The sequence below is a fragment of the Schistocerca serialis genome, chromosome 7, assembly GCF_023864345.2.
Source record: "Schistocerca serialis cubense isolate TAMUIC-IGC-003099 chromosome 7, iqSchSeri2.2, whole genome shotgun sequence".
In the NCBI taxonomy this organism is placed as follows: Eukaryota; Metazoa; Arthropoda; class Insecta; order Orthoptera; family Acrididae; genus Schistocerca; species Schistocerca serialis.
Window position 1 is genome coordinate 11619664 of NC_064644.1, and position 26268 is coordinate 11645931.

The 26268-nt window shown below is 43.3% G+C and overlaps 1 protein-coding gene across 1 annotated transcript in view; it reads left to right on the top strand.

Moving 5' to 3' along the window:
* LOC126412572 (myrosinase 1-like) overlaps positions 1-26268 on the top strand; it is a 199498-nt gene that overhangs the window by 39889 nt on the left and 133341 nt on the right. The window contains exons 9-10 of the mRNA XM_050082217.1: positions 1693-1830; positions 8317-8423. Of these exons, the coding sequence (XP_049938174.1) occupies positions 1693-1830; positions 8317-8423 (245 nt within the window). The remainder of the gene's footprint in view (positions 1-1692; positions 1831-8316; positions 8424-26268) is intronic.

The window sequence follows — 26268 nt, forward strand, 5'->3', positions numbered from 1 at the left end:
ATGTTGCCATGAATGCAGAGGAGGCAACTATCATGTTCTTCTTAGTGTTCAGCAAAGCCTGACGCTGTAGATTATGATATTTTACTTGCTAAACTCAACAGCCGGAAATTGTCGCTAAGTGCGGTGTAATGGCTTCGTTCACACCTGACGACTCACCAGCAATGTGTCATGTCCGATCCTATAAAGTCACAATGGAAGTAGGCAGTATGAGATGTCCCACAGGGCTCGGTACTAGGTCCTACACTCTTTTCATTGTACACAAATAATTTATCATCGGTATTGTCCTACTGCAAATTCCACCTGTACGTTGGTGACCTCCAGTTGTATCTAAGTGCAAAACCAATAAACCTGAAGACAGATATCGAGAATCTCAGTACTAACCTGTGTGAACCATCAAAATTTATGCAGTCTATAGAGTTAAAACTTAGCCCATGCAAAAACCAATCGTTACTGGTTGGTAATTATAGGCTCATTAGCCCAAAGCATCTGGACACCCCACCATTTTTAACCCTAAATGGGGCAAATATCATCTTCTTTCCTTCAGCAAAGAGTCTAAAAATAATAATAGATGAAAACCTAAATCAGACTCAGCACGTAACTGCAACGTGCTAGAAGGCATCAGCATCTCTCCATGTCCCACAAAAATGTAAAAATCTCTTCACTCATGACCTGAAGAAGAAACTTGTACAAACAATTATACTTCCCATTATTGATATTATCCTGCCATGTCTTTCTTAGGAAAGATAAAGGCGCCTGGAATAGGTTATGTTCATTAAATTGTGTTGTTCGACTCTTTGTTCATTTTACACTAACATTTGCACAGCTTTCCTGGCTGTGTGCAGACAGTCTCAGAGATTTCCATAACCTCTGTCTTCTTTACTCTTATCAATGAATACTTTCCCTTGCCTACCTTCTCGAACTTGACGCTCTTGCCTGAACAACACGACAGAATCACGTGTTCCTATCAGAGCAAAATCTTTTCTGCGCCGCTCCATCGTTCAGCCACCTTCTTGAATTCCTTAACAGTAGGAGGAAGGAATGACTTCCAGCGTTATATTAGAGAAGTAAATAACGTCTCCAGGCTCAGAAGACACTTAATGACATATCTACTGAAGGGGCAATAAGGGTTGCCACTGTCCTTGTGTGCAGCCATTACTCTTATACACCCCTCTTTCTAACGTGATGTTCCTCATTTCCCAGTATTCTTAGCCCATGCAGTCTTTTTAAATTTCCTTTTCCCAGAACTTACAATATTAGTAAACATCTATTTTGTACACCCATAAATTCTTCTTATATGTAACACTACCATTATTGTTATTAATGTCATTATTAATATCATTGTTATTATTATTATTATTGGCACTGTTAGTGGCAGTAACTGCAGCAGTGCAAATACTGTCAGTATTAACTTTATTATTTCATAGTATAATTTACTCACTGTTCCACTTCAGGCACTCAAATGATTTTAATACTATTTGTCATATTAAAATAGTTATTTCTTAGGTAACAATTATGTAAATAGGTACTGTATATGTCAATCCCTGGTCCTATTTAAGAGGGGGCCAGATGGCCCTAAGCAGATCAGGTTAAGCAAGTAAATAATTAATTAAATAAATAAATGTTCTTTCAGGAGTAATTCGTTTGTCATCTTTATAAAGGCTCTGTGAGTGAGCGGTGCCTCCTTTGTTCCAGGACGTTCCATGGGGACTTCGTAAGCTCCTCAACTGGGTGCACAAGTCATACCCTGGTTACCCCATCTTCGTCACGGAGAACGGCTGGGTGGACCCTCCTGGCATACTCAACGACACAGGCCGCGTCCACTACCTCAGGGTGAGTGTGGATGCTCTCCACAGGAGTCAGTCAACATTCTCGTCAGAGAAACAAAAGAAGTTAAGAATTTAGAAGGATAGTGTCAACGAAAGATACAAGACAGACACGGTACCACGGAGAATTCGTCCCGACTACTGACATTTATTGTGTGCAGCACTTGAATCCTTGTATGAAGAACTACTAAAAGAAGTAATACCGCTATGAAAGTAAATCTGGCGCAGTTGAATGGCCCAAGGCGAAGTTCTTGGTAACTGGAATGATCACACTCAAATGAAAGAAATGATTAGGAAACATGGTAACCATAGCACAAATAACGTTATATCACCTGGGACAAAGGAACAAAAGAACGGAGAATCTAGTTTCTGAACCATGTAGCTTTCCTTAGCTAGTGGCAAGAGATGCAACGGGACTGACATGGATCTAAGTGAGAAACGGAGCTTGGGAGAAAATATGGAAACTCCGCGAAAAAAGTCATGCTTGAACGTAAGTACAGATGCTGGCCTGGGCTGCAGATTTCCCTGCTGTATTCTGCCACGTGAGTCACCCGTGCAGCGTCCTCAATACATCGCAAGTGTCAGTCGAACAGCGTCCTGTGTAGTTGTCAGTGCGTTATGTCTCAGCTAACTGAATTCGAACGTTGGGAAATTGTTGGTGCACGAATTCTGGGATCTTCAGTAACCAAGGGATCAATGTCTTTGGTGATTCAAGACACACCGAATCGAAGATTTATATAGGGAAAGTTGGGAAACTTAACACTGTAATTCGGAATAACACAGGCACTGCAATATCGTAAATATCATAGGGCGGAAGAACGTCGTCCGCTAACTCACAACGCGATCGTGACGAATAGGTCATTGAAGAGGAATGTGACGAAAAATAAAGAGGACGACAGCTGCGAAAATCACTGCAGAACTAAATGTTGCTTTCGCGAACCCTCTCATCATCGAAACAGCACGAAGAGAGCTCCATAGGCGCGAAACTGCAGAGCGTGCTGGAATTCTAAAACCAGTCATCAGTGATGCAAATGCCTGCCATTGGAAACCGTCGTGCCGAAGCAATTAAAACTGGAGAAAATCGTTTGGTCGGATGAGTGTTGTTTCATACTGTTTTCAATATCTGGAAGAATTTAGGCCCAAATAGAGAAACATGGCAGAGGTTCGGAGATGATTAACGTGGTATTCCATGGACCCCGCGGTTACTCTGCAAGGTAGCATTCTGACAAGGAATGTGACCAATCTGGCTGATCAGGTCCATTCCACGGTACAGCGTTTGTTCCCTGATTGTGCTGCTGTGTTCCAAGGCGAAAGGGCCGCTGTTCACATCGTCCGCATGGTCCAGGACTGGTTTTGTAAGCATGATGAGAAATCTGCCCTGGTCACAACAGTCACCAGGTCTCACTACTATTGAGCCTTTTTGGTCTATTTTGGAGACAGTGGTGCATAATCGATAACCACATCCATCATCCATACCTGAATATGCCACTATTTTGCAGGGTTTCACTTGGAAACAGTACAGGACCTACAATTCTCCATTCTGAGACGACTGGAAGCTGTTTTGAATCCAAACGGGTTTCCTACACCGTATTAGCCATTATAATGTGGTTTGCTTGTGGTGTTTCCGCATATGCGTGAACCCCCTGTACTTGCTAAGAAGGAGAAGGCCCTTGAGGTGTTTTATAAACATTTACAACATTCCGCGGGCCTGTCAGCAACTGTATAAATATTAATTTTAATTTTAAAAATCAGTTCGAGTACAGCACTCGTGGCTGCCGCATCGCGGTCGCGAAATGGGGCCGAGGAAGTTTCAAATAAGTTTTTACAGTCTGACGATAATTTATGGATTTGTAGTTTTAGCTTGACGATGTCCTCTATGGACAAACGGTAGTTACTTTTATTCTGAAAAAGGTTGAGTTATCCCGACTGAAACCTAGGTAAATCTAGGTAATCTCTACAACTGAGACTGTTGATTTATAAAATTAAAATTGTTTTATAAAGCTAGTGACTGATTTCGAAGACATGGACGGGAGAAACTTGCAAACATTATGAGCAAAATTAGAGTGGATTAGAAAGACAGAGGACTTACTGTGATTAGTTCTCTGTGCTTAAAACGAAAGACAGTAGTCAGAATGAAGGCGCAAGTTTCCAGTTTACTAGAATTGGGCAATAGTGTAAGACAAAGCTGAAACCTGTTTTCCACTCCTTTCAGAATGTGTTTATGGTGTAAGACAAGCAGCTAATGATAAAGTACAAAGGGACAGCAACTGAAAGTTAGTTAGTTTGATGTTGTATATCTGAAGACGATCCCCTCAGAGAAAAATGAATAAGAGCTCAAAGCCATGATGAGAAAAAATACAGCATTCCGGGATGCTTATGGAATGAAAATCGATAGACATTATGTGATCAAAAGTATCTGGACACATGACTGAAAATGACTTACAAGTTCCTAGCTCCCTCCATCGGTAATGCTGGAATTCAATACGGCGTTGGTCCACCCTTAGCCTTGATGGCAGCTTCCACTCTCGCAGGCATACCTTCAATCAGGTGCTGGAAGGTTTCTTGGGGAATGGCAGCCCATTCTTCACGGAATGCTGCACCAAGGAGAGGTATAGACGTCGGTCGGTGACGCCTGGCACGTTCCAAAACATCCCAAAGAAGTTCTGTAGGATTCAGGTCAGGCCTCTGTGCAGACCAATCCATTACAGGGATGTTATTGTCGTGTAACCACTCCGCCACAGGCCGTATATTATAAACGGGTGCTCGATCGTGTTGAAAGATGCAATCGCCATCCCCGAATTGCTCTTCAACAGTGGAAAGCAAGAATGTGCTTAAAACATCCATGTAGGCTTGTGCTGTGATAGTGCCACGCAGAACAAGGGGTGCAAGCCCCCTCCATGAAAAAAACGACCACACCATAACACCGCCGCCTCCGAATTTCACAGCTGGCACTACACACGCTGGCAGATGACGTTCACTGGGCATTCGCCATACCCACACCCTGCCATCAGATCGCCAAACAACGTTTTTCTACTGTTCAGTCGTGCAATGTATACGCCCCTTATACCAAGCGAGGCGTCGTTTGGCATTTACCGGCGTGATGTGTGGCTTGTGAGCAGCCGCTCGACCATGAAATACGTCTTCTCACCTCCCGCCTAACTGTCATAGTACTTGCAGTGGATCCTGATGTAGTCTGGAATTCCCGTGTGATGGTCTGTATAGACGTTTGCCTATTACACATTACGACCCTCTTCAACTGTCGGCAGTCTCTGTAAGTCAACAGACAAGGCGGCCTGTACACTTTTGTGCTGTACGTGTCCCTTCAACGTTTCCACTTCACTATCCAATTGGAAACAGTGGACCTAGGGATGTTTAGGAGTGTGGAAAGTCTCGCGTACTGACGTATGACACAAGTGACACCCAGTCACCTGACCACGTTCGAAGTACGTGAGTTTCGCGGAGCGCCCCATTCTGGTCTTTCAGGATGTCTAATGACTACAGAGGTCGCTGACATGGAGTACCTGGCAGTAGGTGGCAGCACAATGCACGTAATATGAAAAACGTATGTTTTTGGGGGTGTCCAGACACTTTTGATCACATAGAGTAAGAGAAACAAAAGTTATGCATACAGAAGGAGAAAAAATGCTCAAAATGTTAAAAACCAGAATATTCTGGCCCAAAAATGTCTAGCAACAAAAACAGAGATTGAATGGACGTGCAGAAAATATAAAGGCAGACCCATAAATGATAAAACTGTCATTTACAGACAACAGTGGGATATTGTAGAGCTCGAAAATCAACTGGTACAACTTTCTGTAGGCAGTGTTCTGTTACGTTGTTCAGTTACGTGTTTTCTGAGGAACGAGAGATCCAGAAGGTAGAATAAAATCTCATAAGTAAGATATTTCAAGTTCATACAATGTGATTCTGCAACGATATATTTTTTAAAACGGTAAATTCAATCCAAAATTTAATTCTTAAGTGTTTGTCAATGGATACAATGGATAAAAACTGTAGAGGAAGACAGATATTAGAATACATCCAGCAAATAACTGAGGACGCTGGTTGCAATTTCTACTCTGAGATGGAATCGTTGACTCGGGCCAGGAATTCGTTGCAAGCCGCATCAAACCAGTCAGAAGATTGCTGACAAAAAAAAGTTCATATGCGAACCGAATGCACTTAACATGGATTTTATATGACGGTGCAGGACTACGCTGTGTACAGCAAGTACGTGTGATACATAAACAGTGAACGCAGGAGATAGTTGCAAATGCAAAGTATTAGATATAGCTAGCAAATGTGTAGTACGAAAAAGATAAATTATTTGCATTGAATTGACGTATTTCAAGGAAATACTCGTATATAAGTTACGTATGATCTCAGAGAATCTTTGTGATGATCGGCAGCTTCCATAAGAAATGGAAGCAGATGAGACTACATAGTTTAATATTCTATGAAATAAAACGGAAAACGTTAATATTTCGGGTGACTTTATGCCATATGCTGTTACTTTTTCCTGTCTGCCACTTTATAAATGACTGTACAGGTATCGGTAACATGTGCTAGAAACTACAGTAAACTCAATAGTGGCGCCGTGTTTATAGGAAATAACCTGCTAGCCAACCATTGTTTAAGGCCTCCTCTGTACGGCATTATTTATTACAGACGTAGGGCCGTCTTATTTTTTGAGGCAGTTAGTCTGTCAATTTTAATGGTTCTTTGGGCTTAAGACACACAAAAATTTAAGTTAATGTTGCTTGATAACAGCTTAGAACAATTAGAAAGGGCGATCATTAAGCGTAAGAAGAAGACTATTTCGATAAACACAAAATTAAGATATTACCAGTCAGTGAATGACCCTGAGGCTTGTGCATGGAGGAGAGTCTTACCATCGTAAGAAGAGGACTGCTTAGGAAGCTAGATCTTGTAGAACGAAGGATTCTCAGAAAAAAGATGGGACCTCGAAGAACAGAGGACGTTAACTAGAGAATACAAGCAAACCGACGACTGAGTACCACGATAGTGAGGGTTTTGCACACCGTCAGGAAAAGGATGCGTCCTTAGAACAGATCACGGGAGACTGATGCAATAGATTATACAGTTTCTTGTGAACAAGAGAACAAAAGTACTCTGTATCCGAGCTTACAGTGGGATTTTGAGAAAAGGGAAATGGAAATGCCTTGTGGCTAGGGCCTCCCGTCGGGTAGACTGTTCGCCTGGTGCAAGTCTTTCGAGTTGACGCCACGTCGGCGACCTGCGTGTGATGATGATAAGAACAACACAACACCTAGTCCCTGAGCGGACTCGAATCGAGCCCGGGCCGTTAGGTATGACATTCCGTCGGGCTGATCGCTCATCTACCAGGGGCGGACAAAAAGGGAAATACAGGAAACAGAGATTTTTCACTAGGGTGACATTCAAATCCAACACCGAGATTGGCTTACGTTTCCAGAACACAATTAGACACAGAACCTAAACAACATGGCCACAAGGGAGAAGAAGGTTTCAAACTATGAGAATGAAATAATGGCGCATAGGGATTAAAAAAAAATACAGAAGAAAATGAATTGGTCCGCGGTGATGAGGTTGTCAGATGACCAAAAGAAAGAGAAAAAGGAGGCGAACAGCAAGACAAAGGTTTCAAGACGAAAGCTCCACAAAATGATGCTGAAAATTAATCCCATACTGAAAAACATATTAAGTATTTTCTTGCGAATATCGCAAAAAACCGTCGATTAGACAAAGAAAAACTTTGAAAATTATCGTCTAACAGAAACAGAGGGCGGGTCACCAGACAGAAAATGAACTACCCTCTCAATGACAAACAATGCAACCGCTCTTTAAAGATAGAGCTTATTGCTGTTTCTAAATCATATGTTTCTCCCATTAAGAATGGTACCTATCTATCAAAGGGCAGCGAAACAGACAGTCTTTGTCACACATCAGTGACTAGGAGCAGCTATGCCTCGGCCGGATAATTGACTTCACTGATTGCCGCTTCTTGTCCCACATTTCCAACCACTGATCCTCCACCAAGCGTTTGGTTCTGGACCTCAGCAGTGAGATCACTCATGAGGGGGAGTTATTTCGTCTTCAGGTAACTACCAAATATACCTGAGGGCTTGTATCAATCACGGTCCAGTTCTCCATAACTATGCCCTCAGTGTCCAAATTAAATAGTTTGAGCGCTTAAGTACACAATGACGAATGTTGATGGGAATCGTTGAACGAAAAACTTTCGGCGTGTTGTAAGTTCTGGTAATATCCAGACATGTTTTTAAGTACACAATCACGAATGTTGATGGGAATCGTTGAACGAAAAACTTTCGGCGTGTTGTAAGTTCTGGTAATATCCAGACATGTTTTATCAGTGTTCCACTAGTCGCTCGGATATCCATACTGCACGACCGCTGGAACAAAATGAATACATCTATCCAGATGTAGACAGTGATTCTTTATGACATCACAATGACTCTCTTGTTTGTTGCAGGGCTACATATCAGCTATCTTGCGCGCCATCAACGAGGATGGTGTTCCAATGATTGGCTACACGCACTGGAGTCTCATCGACAACCTGGAGTGGATATATGGCTACTCGTGAGTATTGTCGATAATAACGATCTAAGAATGCAGAGCTAGATGAAACCTCATAGCAGATAAGTGCAGCACTTTGGCTATTTAGATTTCTGTGTAGCACTGAAATGTGCACTGCAAAATGTTCCTGGCGTTATCTCCTTTATTTCCCCTTGCCAGAAGTGACGGATACACTACTACCAGTGCACTGTCTCACCATCATTCCACTGTTACTGTTACTGCACTACCTGTTTCCAATTGCAACTTATAGGAGCACCTCAGCAAAAAGCTCTTGCACTGATGTCCATAATATTCGATCTCGTATTTCTGTCAGATTTACGAAACATTTCTTAATCTCTTATTAACTGTCGAGATCAGGAAATTACAGCTGTCTTTTCGTGTTGTTGCTCAAACTTACTTGCGGAAAAAAATCGCCGCAGTAAGAAGGAGTTGAGCGACATAAACGAACGTTACTAGGCATGTTTCTACAACTGAATGAAGATGTCTGTTCAGATTTCACGAAAGTCTCATAAGAGTGGCGTTAGTAGCGCCAGCTTGAGAACGCAAATCAGGTTTGCTGTAACGGTCGTGAGTCTTAGTTACCCTTGAGATTGGATGTAGTGAGTTCATGTTATTCAAGGTTGCCTTTAAGGCGACAAAGACGCCATTATTAATACCTTACTGATTTTGAACGAGGTTGTTTAATAGGGTGACGAAAATATGTATGTTCGTTTTGCGATACTATAGAAAGACTTGGCAGGAAAGTAGCCACTGTACACGATTGCTGGCAGTGGTGGTCAAGAAACTGTACGGTCGCAAGAAGACTGGGCTCCGGACGGTCAAGTGGCGCTACCGAAAGGGAAGACCATCGTGTTCGGCGTATGGATCTGGCACATCGTACTGCGTCTGCAGCAGCAATTTGATTAGCAGTTGGTATCACAGTGACACAACGACCTATTGTGAATCGATTACTTGAAGGACAGTTCCGAGCCAGACGCCCTATAGCGTGCTTACCACTGACACCAAACCACCGTCATTTTCGACTTGAGTGGTGTCAAGTTAAAGGTCAATGGAGGGAAGGGGGAAAGTCTGTTGTGTTCTATGATGAAATCTGTCTCTGCCTCAGTGGCAGTGGTGACCGTGTGTTGGTTAGAGAGAGCCAGTCGAGTGCCTGCAACCATCCTGTCTGCATGCTAGACACAGTGGACCTGCACCTGGAGTTTTGGTCTGGGGTGCGATTTCGTATGACAGCAGGAGCACTATCCCACACACTAACAACAAATCTGTAGATCAGTCTGCTGATTCGCCCTGTTGTGCTGCCATTCATGAATAGAATTACCGGGCGTGTTTTCCAGCAGGATAACGCTCGTTCACATACCGCTGTTGTAACCCATCTTGCTCTACAGAGTGTCAACATGTTTCCTTAACCTGCTCGATCACCATACCTGTCTCCAATCGAGCACACATGTGATTTCAACAGACAAGAACTCCAGCATCATCCACAAACAGCATTAACAGCCCGTGTATTGACTGACCGAATGCAACAGGCAGGGAAATACATCGCAATAACTGACACTCGGCACCTGTACAACACAGTGCATGCACGTTTGCTGGCTAACATTCAACATTCTGGCGTCTACAGAGCTTGTTACTGTGCCAGCATTTTACATTTGCTGTGTCATATCTCGCCCTTACATTAACATCTACATCTACATCTACATCCATACTCCGCAAGCCACCTGACGGTGTGTGGCGGAGGGTACCTTGAGTACCTCTATCGGTTCTCCCTTCTATTCCATTCTCGTATTGTTCGTGGAAAGAAGGATTGTCGGTATGCCTCTGTGTGGGCTCTAATCTCTCTGATTTTATCCTCATGGTCTCTTCGCGAGATATACGTAGGAGGGAGCAATATACTGCTTGACTCTTCGGTCAAGGTATGTTCTCGAAACTTTGACAAAAGCCCGTACCGAGCTACTGAGCGTCTCTCCTGCAGAGTCTTCCACTGGAGTTTATTTATCATCTCCGTAACGCTTTCGCGATTACTAAATGATCCTGTAACGAAGCGCGCTGCTCTCCGTTGGATCTGCTCTATATCTTCTATCAACCCTATCTGGTACGGATCCCACACTGCTGAGAAGTATTCAAGCAGTGGGCGAACAAGCGTACTGTAACCTACTTCCTTTGTTTTCGGATTGCATTTCCTTAGGATTCTTCCAATGAATCTCAGTCTGGCATCTGCTTTACCGACGATCAACATTATATGATCATTCCATTTTAAATCACTCCTAATGCGTACTCCCAGATAATTTATGGTATTAACTGCTTCCAGTTGCTGACCTGCTATTTTGTAGCTAAATGATAAAGGATCTATCTTTCTGTGTATTCGCAGCACATTACACTTGTCTACATTGAGATTCAATTGCCATTCCCTGCACCATGCGTCAATTCGCTGCAGATCCTCCTGCATTTCAGTAAAATTTTCCATTGTTACAACCTCTCGATACACCACAGCATCATCCGCAAAAAGCCTTAGTGAACTTCCGATGTCATCCACAAGGTCATTTATGTATATTGTGAATAGCAACGGTCCTATGACACTCCCCTGCGGCACACCTGAAATCACTCTTACTTCGGAAGACTTCTCTCCATTGAGAATGACATGCTGCGTCTTGTTATCTAGGAACTCCTCAATCCAATCACACAATTGGTCTGATAGTCCATATGCTCTTACTTTGTTCATTAAACGACTGTGGGGAACTGTATCGAACGCCTTGCGGAAGTCAAGAAACACGGCATCTACCTGTGAACCCGTGCCTATGGCCCTCTGAGACTCGTGGACGAATAGCGCGAGCTGGGTTTCACATGACCGTCTTTTTCGAAACCCGTGCTGATTCCTACAGAGTAGATTTCTTGTCTCCAGAAAAGTCATTATACGCGAACACAATACGTGTTCCAAAATTCTACAACTGATCGACGTTAGAGATATAGGTCTATAGTTCTGCACATCTGCTCGACGTCCCTTCTTGAAAACGGGGATGACCTGTGCCCTTTTCCAATCCTTTGGAACGCTACGCTCTTCTAGAGACCTACGGTACACCGCTGCAAGAAGGGGGGCAAGTTCCTTCACGTACTCTGTGTAAAATTGAACTGGTATCCCATCAGGTCCAGAGGCCTTTCCTCTTTTGAGCGATTTTAATTGTTTCTCTATCCCTCTGTCGTCTATTTCGATATCTACCATTTTGTCATCTGTGCGACAATCTAGAGAAGGAACTACAGTGCAATCTTCCTCTGTGAAACAACTTTGGAAAAAGACATTTAGTATTTCGGCCTTTAGTCTGTCATCCTCTGTTTCAGTACCATTTTGGTCACAGAGTGTCTGGACATTTTGTTTTGATCCACCTACCGCTTTGACATAAGACCAAAATTTCTTAGGATTTTCTGCCAAGTCAGTACATAGAACTTTACTTTCGAATTCATTGAACGCCTCTCGCATAGCCCTCCCCACACTACATTTCGCTTCGCGTAATTTCTGTTTGTCTGCAAGGCTTTGGCTATGTTTATGTTTGCTGTGAAGTTCCCTTTGCTTCCGCAGCAGTTTTCTAACTCGGTTGTCGTACCACGGTGGCTCTTTTCCATCTCTTACGATCTTGCTTGGCACATACTCATCTAACGCATTATGTACGACGGTTTTGAACTTTGTCCACTGATCCTCAACACTATCTGTACTTGAGACAAAACTTTTGTGTTGAGCCAACAGGTACTCTGAAATCTGCTTTTTGTCATTTTTTCTAAACAGAAAAATCTTCCTACCCTTTATAATATTCCTATTTACGGCTGAAATCATCGATGCAGTAACCGCTTTATGATCGCTGATTCCCTGTTCTGCGTCAACTTATTCAAATAGTTCGGGTCTGTTTGTCACCAGAAGGTCTAATATGTTATCGCCACGAGTCGGTTCTCTGTTTATCTGCTCAAGGTAGTTTTCAGATAAAGCACTTAAAAAAAATTTCACTGGATTCTTTGTCCCTGCCACCCGTTATGAACGTCTGAGTCTCCCAGTCTATATGCGGCAAATTAAAATCTCCACCCAGAACTATAACATGGTGGGGAAATCTACTCGAAATATTTTCCAAATTATCCTTCAGGTGTTCAGCCACAATAGCTGCTGAGCCAGGGGGCCTATAGAGACATCCAATTACCATGTCTGAGCCTGCTTTAACCGTGATCTTCACCCAAATCATTTCACAATTCGGATCTCCGTCAATTTCCTTTGATACTATTGCACTTCTTATCGCTATAAACACGCCTCCCCCTTCACTGTCCAGCCTGTCTCTGCGGTATACATTCCAAACTGAGTTTAGGATTTCATTACTATTTACATCTGGTTTCAGCCAACTTTCTGTCCCTAGTACTATATGGGCGTTGTGACCGTTTATTAATGAGAGCAGTTCTGGGACCTTTCTGCAGACGCTCCTGCAGTTTACTATTAGCACATTAATATTGTTATTCCCTGTTGCATTTTGCCTACTCCTACCTTGCTGCGTCTCAGGAGGCGTCTTGTCGGGCCTAGGGAGTGGATTCTCCAACCTAAAAAACCCCCATGTGCACTCCACACGTACTCCGCTACCCTCGTAGCCGCTTCCGGCGTGTAGTGCACGCCTGACCTATTCAGGGGGACCCTACATTTCTCCACCCGATAGCGGAGGTCGAGAAATTTGCACCCCAGATCTCCGCAGAATCGTCTGAGCCTCTGGTTTAAGCCTTCCACTCGGCTCCAAACCAGAGGACCGCGATCGGATCTGGGAACGATATTACAAATAGTTAGCTCTGATTTCACCCCGCGAGCGAGGCTTTCCGCCTTCACCAATTCCGCCAACCGCCTGTACGAACTGAGGATGACCTCTGAACCCAGACGGCAGGAGTCATTGGTGCCGACATGAGCAACAATTTGCAGTCGGGTGCACCCAGTGCTCTCTATCGCCGCCGGCAGAGCCTCCTCCACATCTCGGATGAGACCCCCTGGCAAGCAGACAGAGTGAACACTGGCCTTCTTCCCCGACCTTCCCGCTATTTCCCTAAGGGGCTCCATCACCCGCCTAACGTTGGAGCTCCCAATAACTAATAAACCCCTCCTGTGAGCTTGCACTATTAATCACTTACATATATTACCTAAATAGTGTATTCCCTAAATTTCATTACTCTACATTAATTATTGTTTGGTGTTGCGATTTTTTTCCCCTGTCGTGTGTATTACCGCAATTTTTCTCCGAAATCAATGACTATTCTGTGTTGCGCTACCTACATACACCATGACACGTTTAACGTCCACAGCTAGAAAATTTCTGTGAATTACGATTGGCGGCGATACGCAACTATGATCCTGCCAGATACAGAGCTGATCCAGAAAGTAAGTAGTGTTTGCGCATGTCTCCCGCCCATCTGACTTCACGTTTGTCGTAAATGGGCATTTACATCCTTGAACTTGATAACGAAGTAGCTTAGCAACGCGGGTTGCCCAGAAAATAACTTCCGATAGGTCGCGAAATGGACACCACAGTGAAAACCCGATGATGCTTCGCACATATGTGTTGGGTAGTGTCTCTAGTATGACCGTCGATCGCATCAAGACGCTATTTTCAGTTGTGAGCTCACTGTGAGCGAGTAAAGGTGCCTAGAACAAATATGTCTAGGAGGGCCTGCTGAGAGGCTTCGCCTTAATGAATGCAGCCCACCTAACACAACTGCCACGCACTTCCTTCTTCATGGCAATTCTCAGCCGCACTCTGCAGGGGCAGTGAAGACGCTCCTGCAGCCTTTCCGGTGGGAAGAGTTCGATCACTCACAACACAGCCCTAATTGGCTCGTTCTGAGTATTATCTCTGTTCACATGAAACGCTGGATACGAAGACAATACTTGGGAGCAGGCTGCGCGCTATAGACAAGTGTAGAGAATTATCAGAAAGCACAGACAGCTGCCTTCTACGACGATGTTGTTGGAAATTTGGTATAACGGCCCGAGAAATGTCTAAGTCGGAGCGGCGACTATGTAGAGAAGTACAGGGAAAGTGTAGCTGTTATTGTTGTGGTCTTCAGTCCTGACACTGGTTTGATGCAGCTCTCCATGCTGCTCTATCCTGTGCAAGCTGCTTTATCTCCCAGTACGTACTGCTGCCTACATCCTTCTGAATCTTCTTAGTGTATTCATCTCTTGGTCTCCCTCTACCATTTTTACCCTCCACGCTGCCCTCCAATACTAAATTGGTGATCCCTTGATGCTTCTTCTCTCCTATTCTATTCAATACCTCCTCATTAGTTATGTGGTCTACCCATCTAATCTTCAGCTTTCTTCTGTAGCACCACATTTCGAAAGCTTCTATTCTCTTCTTGTCCAAACTAGCTATCGTCCATGTTTCACTTCCATACATGGCTACACTCGATACAAATACGAGGGTCGGTCAAAAAGTAATGCCTCCCATTTTTTTTCTACTTAAAGAAATTAAGTTAAGTGAAAAATTTGAATTTGGCGCCATTCCTCAAACCTTCTTCTGCAATCCACTGCAGTAGTAACTTTCTGTGTCAACAGGTGGCAGCACAGCAGAAGTTTGTAAGATGGCCGACATCGATGTTCGTTTGAGACAGCGTTGTGTGATTGAATTCTTGAATGCAGAAGGTGAAACGCCCATACGCATTCATGAAAGACTGAAGAAGGTGTATGGTGTTGTGACAGTGGATGTCAGCACTGTTAGACGATGGGTTCGTCGTTGTAAGGAAGCTGAAGGGCAAACACCGTTGACTGACGAAAAGCGGAGCGGCAGGCCGGTGAGTGCAGTGACTCCACACAACATTCAGCAAGTTGATGACATCATTCGTGGTGACCGTCGGGTGACTGCAGATGAAGTGTGTCGCATTATTTCTCTTAGTAAAGGCAGTGTGATCACGATTATTAAACAATTGGGGTACTCAAAAGTTTGTGCACGGTGGGTTCCAAGAATGTTAACCGATCAGAATAAAGAGGCAAGGAAAACAATAGCCTCCCAACACTTGCAGCGCTTCCGTTTGGAGGGAGATGAGTTTCTGAAAAAAATTGTGACCGGGGACGAAACATGGGTGCATTTTTTTGAACCCGAATCAAAGAGGCAGTCAATGGAGTGGCGTCACACAAGCTCGCCGAGGAAGAAAAAATTCAAAACTGTGCGATCGGCAGGGAAAGTTATGGCAACAGTTTTCTGGGATACAGAGGGTGTGATTCTGGTTGATTTTTTGGAGCAGGGATGCACAATAAATTCTGTTCAATACGTCACAACCCTCAACAAACTTAAAGCACGTCTTCAGCGAGTTCGCCCAACAAAATCAATGGCAGATGTTCTTCTTTTGCATGACAATGCAAGACCACACACCAGTCGTCACACCTCTGACGAGATTGTCAAAATTGGATGGGAAGTTTTGCCTCATCCCCCATACAGCCCTGACCTGGCACCATCAGACTTCCATCTGTTCGGGCCACTAAAAGAAGCTCATCGTGGGATTCATTTTGAAGATGAGGAGGCCGTCAAAACATCCGTGCGTCAATGGCTTAGGAAGCAGAGCTGTGATTTTTACCGTGCTGGGATACATGCCCTTGTTCAAAGATGGACCAAAACTGTAGAGATGGGCGGAGATTACATTGAAAAATGACAAAATGATCCTCAATGTTGTGGTTTTCAACCTATGTAATTGCATTTAAATTTCCTGACAATTAAACGTAGAAAAAAAAATAGGAGGCATTACTTTTTGACTGACCCTCGTACTTTCAGAAACTACTTCCTGGCACTTAAATCTATACTCGATGTTAACAAATTTCTCTTCTTCAGAAATGCTTCCCTTGCCATTGCTAGACTACATTTTATATCCTCTCCTCTACTTCGACCATCGTGAGTTATTTTGCTCCCCAAATAGCAAAACTCATTTACTACTTTAAGTGTCTCATATCCTAAAGTATTTCCCTCACCATCATCCGACTTAATTCGACTACATTCCATTATCCTCGTTTTGCTTTTGTTGATGTTCATCTTATATCCTCCTTTCAAGGCACTTTCCATTCCGTTCAGCTGCTCTTCCAAGTCCTTTGCTGGCTCTGACAGAATTATAATGTCATCGGCGAATATTAAAGTTTTTATTTCTTCAAGTGTAGCTAACTATTGCAAATAAAATGTTTCTGATTTTGACTGTGGTTTCCATTTAGCGACCGTTCGGAACTTACTTTCTGGACAACTCTCGTATTTTATTTTATTATGATAACGCCTGAAATCATTATTTGTCAGTGATCATGTTTGAAATAAAAGATCGGTCCGCCAGCTGTGAATTGAGAGCCATTATCAAGTTTCTGAATGCGAGAAAGTTAGATCTTGTAACATTTATCGGTAGATACGTCTAACTTACGAAAAGCACGTGAGAGGTGAAGGTATAGTGCGAGTTTTCGTTAGGATGCTTAACGAAAGAACCAAGAATATCCACGATGAGTGGAGTGAGAGGTGAAGGTATAGTGCGAGTTTTCGTTAGGATGCTTAACGAAAGAACCAAGAATATCCACGATGAGTGACGCAGTGGGATGCCCGTCGTTGATTACAGAAGAATTGGTTCGCTGCATCGACAAGCAAGTTCGTTGCAACATAACGGTTAAGACTTCTGATTTGTCAATGCATCTTCAAAACATTTCACTGGCTTTATTAGACGTTACTGTGACTTAACATTTGCACTACAAAATGTTGTCTTTGCGGTGGGTAGTGAAAACTGACGTTCAAAAAGGTAACGGAGCAGCCTTGGAGTTTTTGCAGCGTTGCGCTACAAACGGAAATGATGTTTTGAAAAGGATTGTCACAGTTGATGAGACACGAATTTGCCACAAGAGACCGGAAACGAAATGGGAGCCACTGGAATGGCGGTATACCGGTTACCCGAAACCCAAGGAAGCAAAGCCGAGTTTTTCTTCAAGAAAAATCATGTGCACCATGTTGTGGAACTGTCAAGGAATTTCATTAGTGGACTGGATGGAACGAAGCGTAACAATCAACGCTGCAGCTATCTGTGAGGGACTGAAAAAATTATGGCGCGTGGTGGAACAGAGGACATGGACAACTTACCTATTTGTGGTATTGTGTTCGGGAAGGACAATTCGTATACCCACCTCGTAACGATGACGCTGGTTGATTCCTCTCGCTGGGAACAATTCTGTCGACTTCTTTACAGTCGGGACCCAGCTCTGTCCGACTTCCATTTGTCTTCTCATCTCAAGAAATTTATTGCCAGCCAGCACTTTGGAAGTGATGATGATGTCCAGGTAAACGTCCAAATCTGATTCACGCCCTAGGCGCCCGAATTCTGCAAAGCGGGTAGGTAGCGATTGCTGCCAAGATAGCGCTCGCACCTTAATTCGCATGGTGAATATGTCGAAAAGCAGTTTAAGGTGTATAGATTGTTTCGTAATAAAATTTATAAATTTCGAAACGGTACTTCGTTGCTGGATCAACTTTGTAGTTATTTTTCCTTGTCAGGTCCCCACTTGTTTTTATATTTTCTCATGTTTTCAGTTACCTTTAGTTAAGCGCTATCTGAAAAAAGAGGCTGCACAAATAATAAGATAGATTTTGATAAAATTTCAAAGTGGTGCGAAGATCTATAGCTGTCTTTAAATGTTCAGAAATGTGAAATTTCGCACTTCACAAAATTCAAAACTGTGTAGTATCCTCTGACAAAAATATTATTGACCTTCATTTGGAAGCAGTCAACTTATACAAACACTTGCGTGTAATAATTTGTAGGGACATGAAATAGAATGGTTGCATAGGCTCGCCAGCCGGGGTGGCCGAGCGGTTCTAGGCGCTACAGTCTGGAACCGCGCGACGGCTACGGTCGCAGGTTCGAATCCTGCCTCGGGCATGGATGTGTGTGATGTCCTTAGGTTAGTTAGGTTTAAGTAGTTCTAAGTTATAGTGGACTGATGACCTCAGAAGATAAGTCCCATAGTGGTCAGAGCCATTTGAACCATTTTTTTTGCATAGGCTCTATTGTTGGTAAAGCAGGGGGTAAACTTCAGTTCGTTCGCTCTGGGCAGCGGGAAAACGCAATGAGTCTACTAAGGAGGCTAGTTTCTAACACTTGTACGACCCACCGTAAAATACTGATCAGGTGTATGGGACTTGTGCCATATAAGACTAACAGAGGGTGCTGAACGTATACAAAAAAGTGATGCTGAAGAAGCTAAGGCGCTTGTAGATAGAAGCCGCTATCCTGAAAAAGCCAAAAAGTTTCAAGTAATTGCATAGGTGAAGAATCTAGGAATATACTACAAACGCCTACATATCATTTGCGTAGGGGCAACGAAGATACGACCAGACTAATTACAGTGGACGGTATAGACGTAAATGTAGATGTAGATGAAGTAGATATGGAATCCCGCACAGAACCTCTGTCGTCCACCTATCACACTTGTACCTCGCTACTTCTCCCATCTAGCTCAATTTAATTTTCATTCTGGCAGTAATTACGTCTTCTCCTCCAGTTTGTTCCCAAACTGATTTCTGTTCTGTGAGTAATTCCCAACATGTGTAACCCGATGTTGTTGGATGGTTACAACTTTTAAAGTCCGTGATTCGCTACCATGTTTTTAGTTGAGGTACGCAATAAGCACTGCATAAGGCGCAGCACTTTTCCACAGACTGAAGTTCGGACTGCACTCCGTGGACTACGACGATCCAGAAAGACCCAGGACGCAGAAGGCTTCGGCGAAAGTCATCGCAGACATTTACAAGAACAAGGCCGTGCCGTGGGAGGACTTCCAGAATGCCGACACCACGCCACCATCTTAGTTTCCATGTGCATATGTTATCAGTGGAGCGCAAGTGCCAAATAAATTTTGCATTCTGACAGACATCATGCTGTGTAGTTTTATGCACCACAACCCGTCCACATTCACCACAACAACAGGTACTAAGCAATAACACTACTTCCTCTACATGGTTACTTGTAACTACTTTACAACATACAACACTCCCGCCTGCAGTAAAATGATAAAATGCCTTAAAGCAGTTGAATATTCTGCCATCTTTCCCTTTAAATTTTCCTGATTCATGTTCAAGTGTATCTGTCATATATTACTGACTTCGAATCCTGACGATGGATTGTTTTTTTTTCACTTTCTGAACTCAGAACATTGGACATGTAGCATTTGGATTCCCAGCCCGTAACTGAGTACTCACGACATTCTTCACACTTTCCATTTGCTACAGCTAAGCAGCATACTTCTTGATGGCAGTTTCAAGTTGTGACAAACGTATTCCTGAAATTTCATATCCTCCAAGTAGATCACGGGTTTGCGTTACTTCGTCCTCACAGATTTGTGCTCCAGGATTTTTCTTCGAAATACTATATACAAGTCTGTGATGGAATGCAGGAGCTGTAGTTCAAGAGAAGAAGTTTCTCAGTGTCCAGCTACACCATTCGACCATGACTTTCGCTACAATGAGCTATAGTAGAAGGGGTCTATACTACAAGTTGTAGAAGCCAGTCTGTCACTTCGGTTTACCGTGATAGTTTCAAGTATCTTCTAGTATAAATCTTCTCGCACATTTTCTAACCATGTAGCGTTTGACATGTTCAATCATAAAGTGAGAGTAGCACGTGGAGTGATCATTTCTCCCTCACTACACACCTGGTATGCAACTGATGCTGAACACCCAAATATATGGAACGGAGGATTGGCGTTTGTCGTGAAACAATTCTCAAACAACGTTGAAATCAGGGCCTATCGTACAAATTATTTTTGAAATTTCCTTCGATACGACAGTTAGCGTAACAAAGAATGACTGTGGTAAAGTATCACCACCCTACCACAAAAATTTAATACCACATTCTATTACCACCATCTGTGTATAGAACCTGACTATCGATGCTGTGCAGCGACACACATTTGTTTCTGTTTTTCACCCAGAAGTAAAATATGGAATATACAACGTTAATATTTGGAGCGGTTGCGGTCCTGTCTTTCAGCATTCCGTAATCACTCTACGAGGCACAAAAATCATATAAAAGTATAGCCTCCAAAATATTTAACACGTAAATTTATAAAAACGAAGCAAACAAATTTTGTAAAATACTTTTCATAAAAATGCAATTTAAATGAGCACAATTGTTTGAAACGACGACTCACAACGCCAAATTACTCTCAACACAGTAATTGAACACCAAATGTATTGCTGCTGTAGGACAGATAAAAAAAATAAAAACACATTCACTTCTACATTCGTGTCAGCACAGTCACCCTGGATTCATACGATCCCATTTATTCAACACTGATTATAATAAATTATAGCAGTCCCTCTAAGTTAGTGCAATTTATTGGCAGAAACCGTATCTTATTTCACTGTGCAAGTTGCTAGGTACAATGGAACATTACTTTTTATATAATTTCTAGCCAGTAATTATTTAAATAGATTTTTGACTAAATAGTCACGCTATTAATTACAAAAGCAACAATGGTTCGGCTGAGGCACACTGCCACAGATGTTGTTACGTAGGAAAATGTCACCAGGAACGTCGGCTTACCAGAAACTTTGGCTTCATTAAAGAGAAATTCCACACTTGTTTAATCATAATACGTGTCCACGACTACTGGTATGGGCATCTTCTCCACACACACATAATCTTGTTATTATCCATTTACAAATCCTCTACATTCCGCCATGTGTCAGCTCACATTCCTTGCTAACCACATTCCTGCTCTCGTGTGTTCGTCACGGAGCAAACAGTTGTTTCAAAGTGATTCAGTGCCCTACAGATCATTTGTAAAATATATGCTGTTTACTGATATCTTCCATTGTAAACGTGTATTTTATCTTACTAGAAGTTTGCCTTGATGCAGCTTGATACACAAGTAGCATATAGTACAAAGGTGGAGTGAGGTACAAGCAGGAGATGCTACAGCACGTACCATTCCCGAGCGAGAGTCCACCAATTGTACTGAAATTGCTTCTAATTGGTCGGCACATTGGCGCCAAAACGCCTAACTTCTCTTATCAATTATTTATACACTTTTCATTATATTTAACCCATTTTTCAGTATGACAATGTCTCATGATTACCCTACGAGTCTACCGTTTTTGTTTATTAAATTTCACTAGTTTTGAGAAACTTAAAAGTAATGATATTACATGTGAAGTGCTTCGGACACCTTCGGGTCGCCTTGGCGCGCCCTGGAGACAAAGTACTTGAGCTGCGCTAGTCAGTCTGTTTCGGGTGTTCTTCAGAGCCGGACGTGTATCTCTGTTTCGGGCGGACATGTCGGTAGTTGTCGGTAGTTGTCGGAAAAGTTACCCTACTATTAAGAGAGCTATGTCGAGTGTTGTAGAAGACAGTGTAAAAAGTGATATTTTAAAATATAAACAAACAGAATACATTAATGAGAGGTGTCACCTACCATCATTGTCAGCACTACAGATCTTGCCCTCCGTAGATATAGAGAATAACCTGGGCAGGTGGTATCCCACAAAAAAAGCACAAACGTAGGTTCAATTTCGAGATGATAGCGTAACAGGCTCCACCGAATAAGATCCCACGACCGACGAGCTGTCTTCTGCGGTGGGGACACAACTTTAGATGATGACAGGTTGGTGGAAAGAACGGTTAGGGACTCTTAATCAATCTTTACAGATCTCTCCAGCTTCCAGATCTGACTTACAACACGACAACGTATAATTTATAACGTTTCCATTGCTAGCTACATTTCCAAGACAATTTTACACGTATACATTTAAAATAAAATCTGAATATGATCATTTACAGAAACATGAACTTATGTATTGAAAGTTGTTGAAGCTACCTAAACGGCCAACAGATGGGATCATGGACGCGTCAACTTGCGTGTATGTACAGCCAATGTAGAATATAGCAGACATAGTTCGAAAAAAAAAATAACATCTACGTGTACAGCCTTAGTATTACAAAATAAATGGCGATGTCACTACATGTTCGTGCCACTTACTACCCACCATCGAGCCTGGCGACCACATACAAAATTACTTCAATTAGGCACTAACCGCCTGCAACTATGGAAAATGAATCTCGATGGGTTCGAAACACTAGTAACACATTTCAAACACACTTCGCGGCACAGTCATGACAGCTATAGAACAATCGATTTATCTGGGACACATATTAGGTAACTCAGTGTCCTAGAATGCCCACACAAACGTCATTACCTCAGAAGCAAGAAAGAGACGTAACACGCTCAGACTGACACGAGGAAGAGTGGATGGATCCAGCAACGTCACACGAATATACACCTACAAGGCGTTCATCAGAATAATTTTTGAATACACGGTGTCTCAACTGCGTATAAAATGAAAATCTACGAAATATTCTCAACAGAAAAGAGGACCATGACGGCAGCTGGGCGACTAGCCCCAGAATTAGAAATAACACCGTCTACACACTTACGAACGTCACGAATTTATGAAATTGGTGGTTCTCCCTAATACCTGAAGTCGGCTATGATCAATAGAAACTTCGAAACGTAACAACTGAGCCCCTGACAAAGACCTTTACCATGTTAAATCATTCTACTTTCAAATACCCTACACCAGTAAACACGACGGGTGTTCAGTAAGTAAAGCAACACTTTTTTTTCTCGGCCAGTTTCAGCAAATACGAGGGGCGATCATTTCTTTTTCAGGCCCAATTTTGATTGAAAGAATGCTGAATTTGCTGTGGGACATCGTGGAATATTCCCACTTCAGCTCCTATGCTTTGATAAAGCTCCAATAGGTGTCAGCCTTCGAAACGGCATTTGTAGTGGATGTATGTCTCAAGCACAGAGCTGTAATTTATTTTGGCGCAAAACCAGAACATCACAATATTCATCATAGGCGCTGGCAGAATGACTCCGGACACCCGGCGGTGAACAGAAGCACGGTGAGTCGTTGGGCGAGGCATCTGTCATCATCGCAAAAAGATAGTGCAAACCTGTCCAATCTTCCGCGTGACTCCTGCAATGTTGGAACCCAAGCGTGTTCGTCACCACAAAAATGCAAAGTAACTTCTCGTTCTCCATTACTACGGTTGTCCTCATACAAGTCTGAGCACCCCAGAGGAACTCACAGAATTTCACAGGGTTTTATATTGGTCATCCACCCTACAGACCGGATTTCGCACTCTCCAACTTCCATCTCTTTAGCCCATTGAAGGATTCATTTCGCGGGAAGAAGTACCTGGATAGTGGGGAGGTTTTTGATGCAGCAAGATGTTGGCTCTGGCGTCCACCAGTAGAGGCCTCCCAGTGAGGGCAATAGCGCTCTGGTATGGCCACGGCCACGGCCAGACTTGCGGCTGGTCGGGTGCGGCCGGGTTTGCGTGGAAAGGCGCCACGCAACGCGAACGCGCACCCAGCCGGCTCGCACTTTGTCATGCGACCAGCCTGCCCAGCCAGCGCGCCGCTCCGGCCCAAGTTGCACGCAGCTGAATGCGGCAGCGGGCATGTTGCACTGCCAGTGTGCGGCGAGCCGTCAATGCGGTTCCAGATGTGGAGATATTTTGCATTTGATTACTTGTTTGCTGTTGCGTGTCTGCAGAAGGATCTTTCTGTCATTCTGGACTTTGACACGTAGAAATTTTTTTTGTAAACGTAAGGGAGACGTCTGCTTTGCGGGGCTTGTCATCTGAAGAATTAAGGGTGGTCCATTGATAGTAACCGGGCCAAATATCTCACGAAATAAGTGTGGTGTGCAAAGACCTTCAGTATACACACCATCAGATTAGTTGACTTGTCGCTCTAACGAAGTAGGCGAGAGTCAGCAATGTGTCTTGTGGTCTTGTCGTGGCGTGTTTATCTTCTGCCGTTAGGTCAGACGATATAAATGCCAATCGCAAGCTTAGAGTGGCAGATTGGCGGTGACCAACTTTAAACAGAACTTGATTAATTTTCACACACCTTTATTAAAATAATAACAAGCATAAAAATTACTTAACTTGGTTTTGGAGGATATTTACAATTGACAATCTGAAGTTCCTTCGGTATTGGTACGTTAATCTTATTCTCACATCTATCTCTGATACTTGACAAAAGTGTCTATATATTTTTCTTCATGGCTATGTACAGGAATATGGTGATCTTATTAGGCGCAGACTGAAACTTGACTATAGACTGGTACAGACAAATGTAGAACTCGTACAGAGTGGTACAGACTAAGGCAGACTGGTACAGACTGGTGCAGACAAATGCAGACTGACTAATCGGAGGTGTGTACAATCGTTGTAATACCTCGCGCGTTCAGGTATCACTGCACGAGTGTGATCCGCGAGGAGAAAAGGTTCTACATTAGCAGCAATCCCATTGGCTGCGTTACATATTAATATGAGGATCGGCGGAAGCAGAATTTGGTCCGTCTCTATGGCAGCGCCATCTCGTAGTGCGGAGACGGACGAGCACTGCGCCTGCGCTGGTGTGCTTAGTGGGGCGCGCTCTAGTGGGAAAGCTGTGTACGCGCTGACTACGCGGAACTATGTACACAACAATAAGCATCAAACGAAAACAATACAAAGAATGAAACTTGCCTAGCTTGAAGGGGGAAACCAGATGCCGCTATGGTTGGCCCGCTAGATGGTACTGCCATAGGTCAAACGGATATCAACTGCGTTTTTTTAAAAATAGGAACCCCCATTTCTATTACATATACCTGTAGTGGGTAAAGCAATATGAATGTTTTAGTTGGACCACTTTTTTCGCTTTGTGATAGATGGCGCTGTAATAGTCACAAACGTATTAAGTACGTCGTATCACGTAACATTCCGCCAGTGTGGACAGTATTTGCTTCGTGAAAAATTACCCGTGTTAAAATGGACCGTTTACCAATTGTGGAAAAGATCGATATCGTGTTGAGGGTATGGCTATTGTGATCAAAATGTCCAACGAACATGTGCTATGTATGCTGCTCGGTATCCTGGACGACATCATCCAAGTGTCCGGACCGTTCGCCGGATAGTTACGTTATTTAAGGAAAGAGGAAGTGTTCAGCCACATGTGAAACGTCAACCACGACCTGCAACAAATGATGATGCCCAAGTAGGTGTTTTAGCTGCTGTCGCGCCTAATCCGCACATCAGTAGCAGACAAATTGCGCGAGAATCGGGAATCTCAAAAACGTCGGTGTTGAGAATGCTACATCAACATCTGTTGCACCCGTACCATATTTCTATGCACCAGGAATTGCATGGCGACGACTTTGAACGTCGTGTACAGTTCTGCCACTGGGCACAAGAGAAATTACGGGACGATGACAGATTTTTTGCACGCGTTCTATTTAGCGACGAAGAGTCATTCACTAACAGTGGTAACGTAAACTGGCATAATATGCACTATTGGGCGACGGAAAATCCGCGATGGCTGCGACACGTGGAACATCAGCGACCCTGGTGGGTTAATGTATGGTGCGGCATTATGGGACGAAGGATAATTGGCCCCCATTTTATCGACGGCAACCTAAATAGTGCAATGTATGCTGATTTCCTATGTAATGTTCTATCGATGTTACTACAAGATGTTTAACTGCATGACAGAATGGCGATATACTTCCAACATGATGGATGTCCGGCAAATAGCTCGCGTGCGGTTGAAACGGTATTGAACAGCATATTTTATGACAGGTGAATTGGTCGTCGAAGTACCGTACCATGGCCCACACGTTCACCGGTTCTGACGTCCCCGGATTTCCTCTTGTAGGAAAAGTGTGAAGGATTTTTGCTATCGTGATCGACCGACAACGCCTGACAACATGCGTCAGCGAATTGTCAATACATGTGCGAACATTACGGAAGGCGAACTACTCGCTGTTGAGAGGAATGT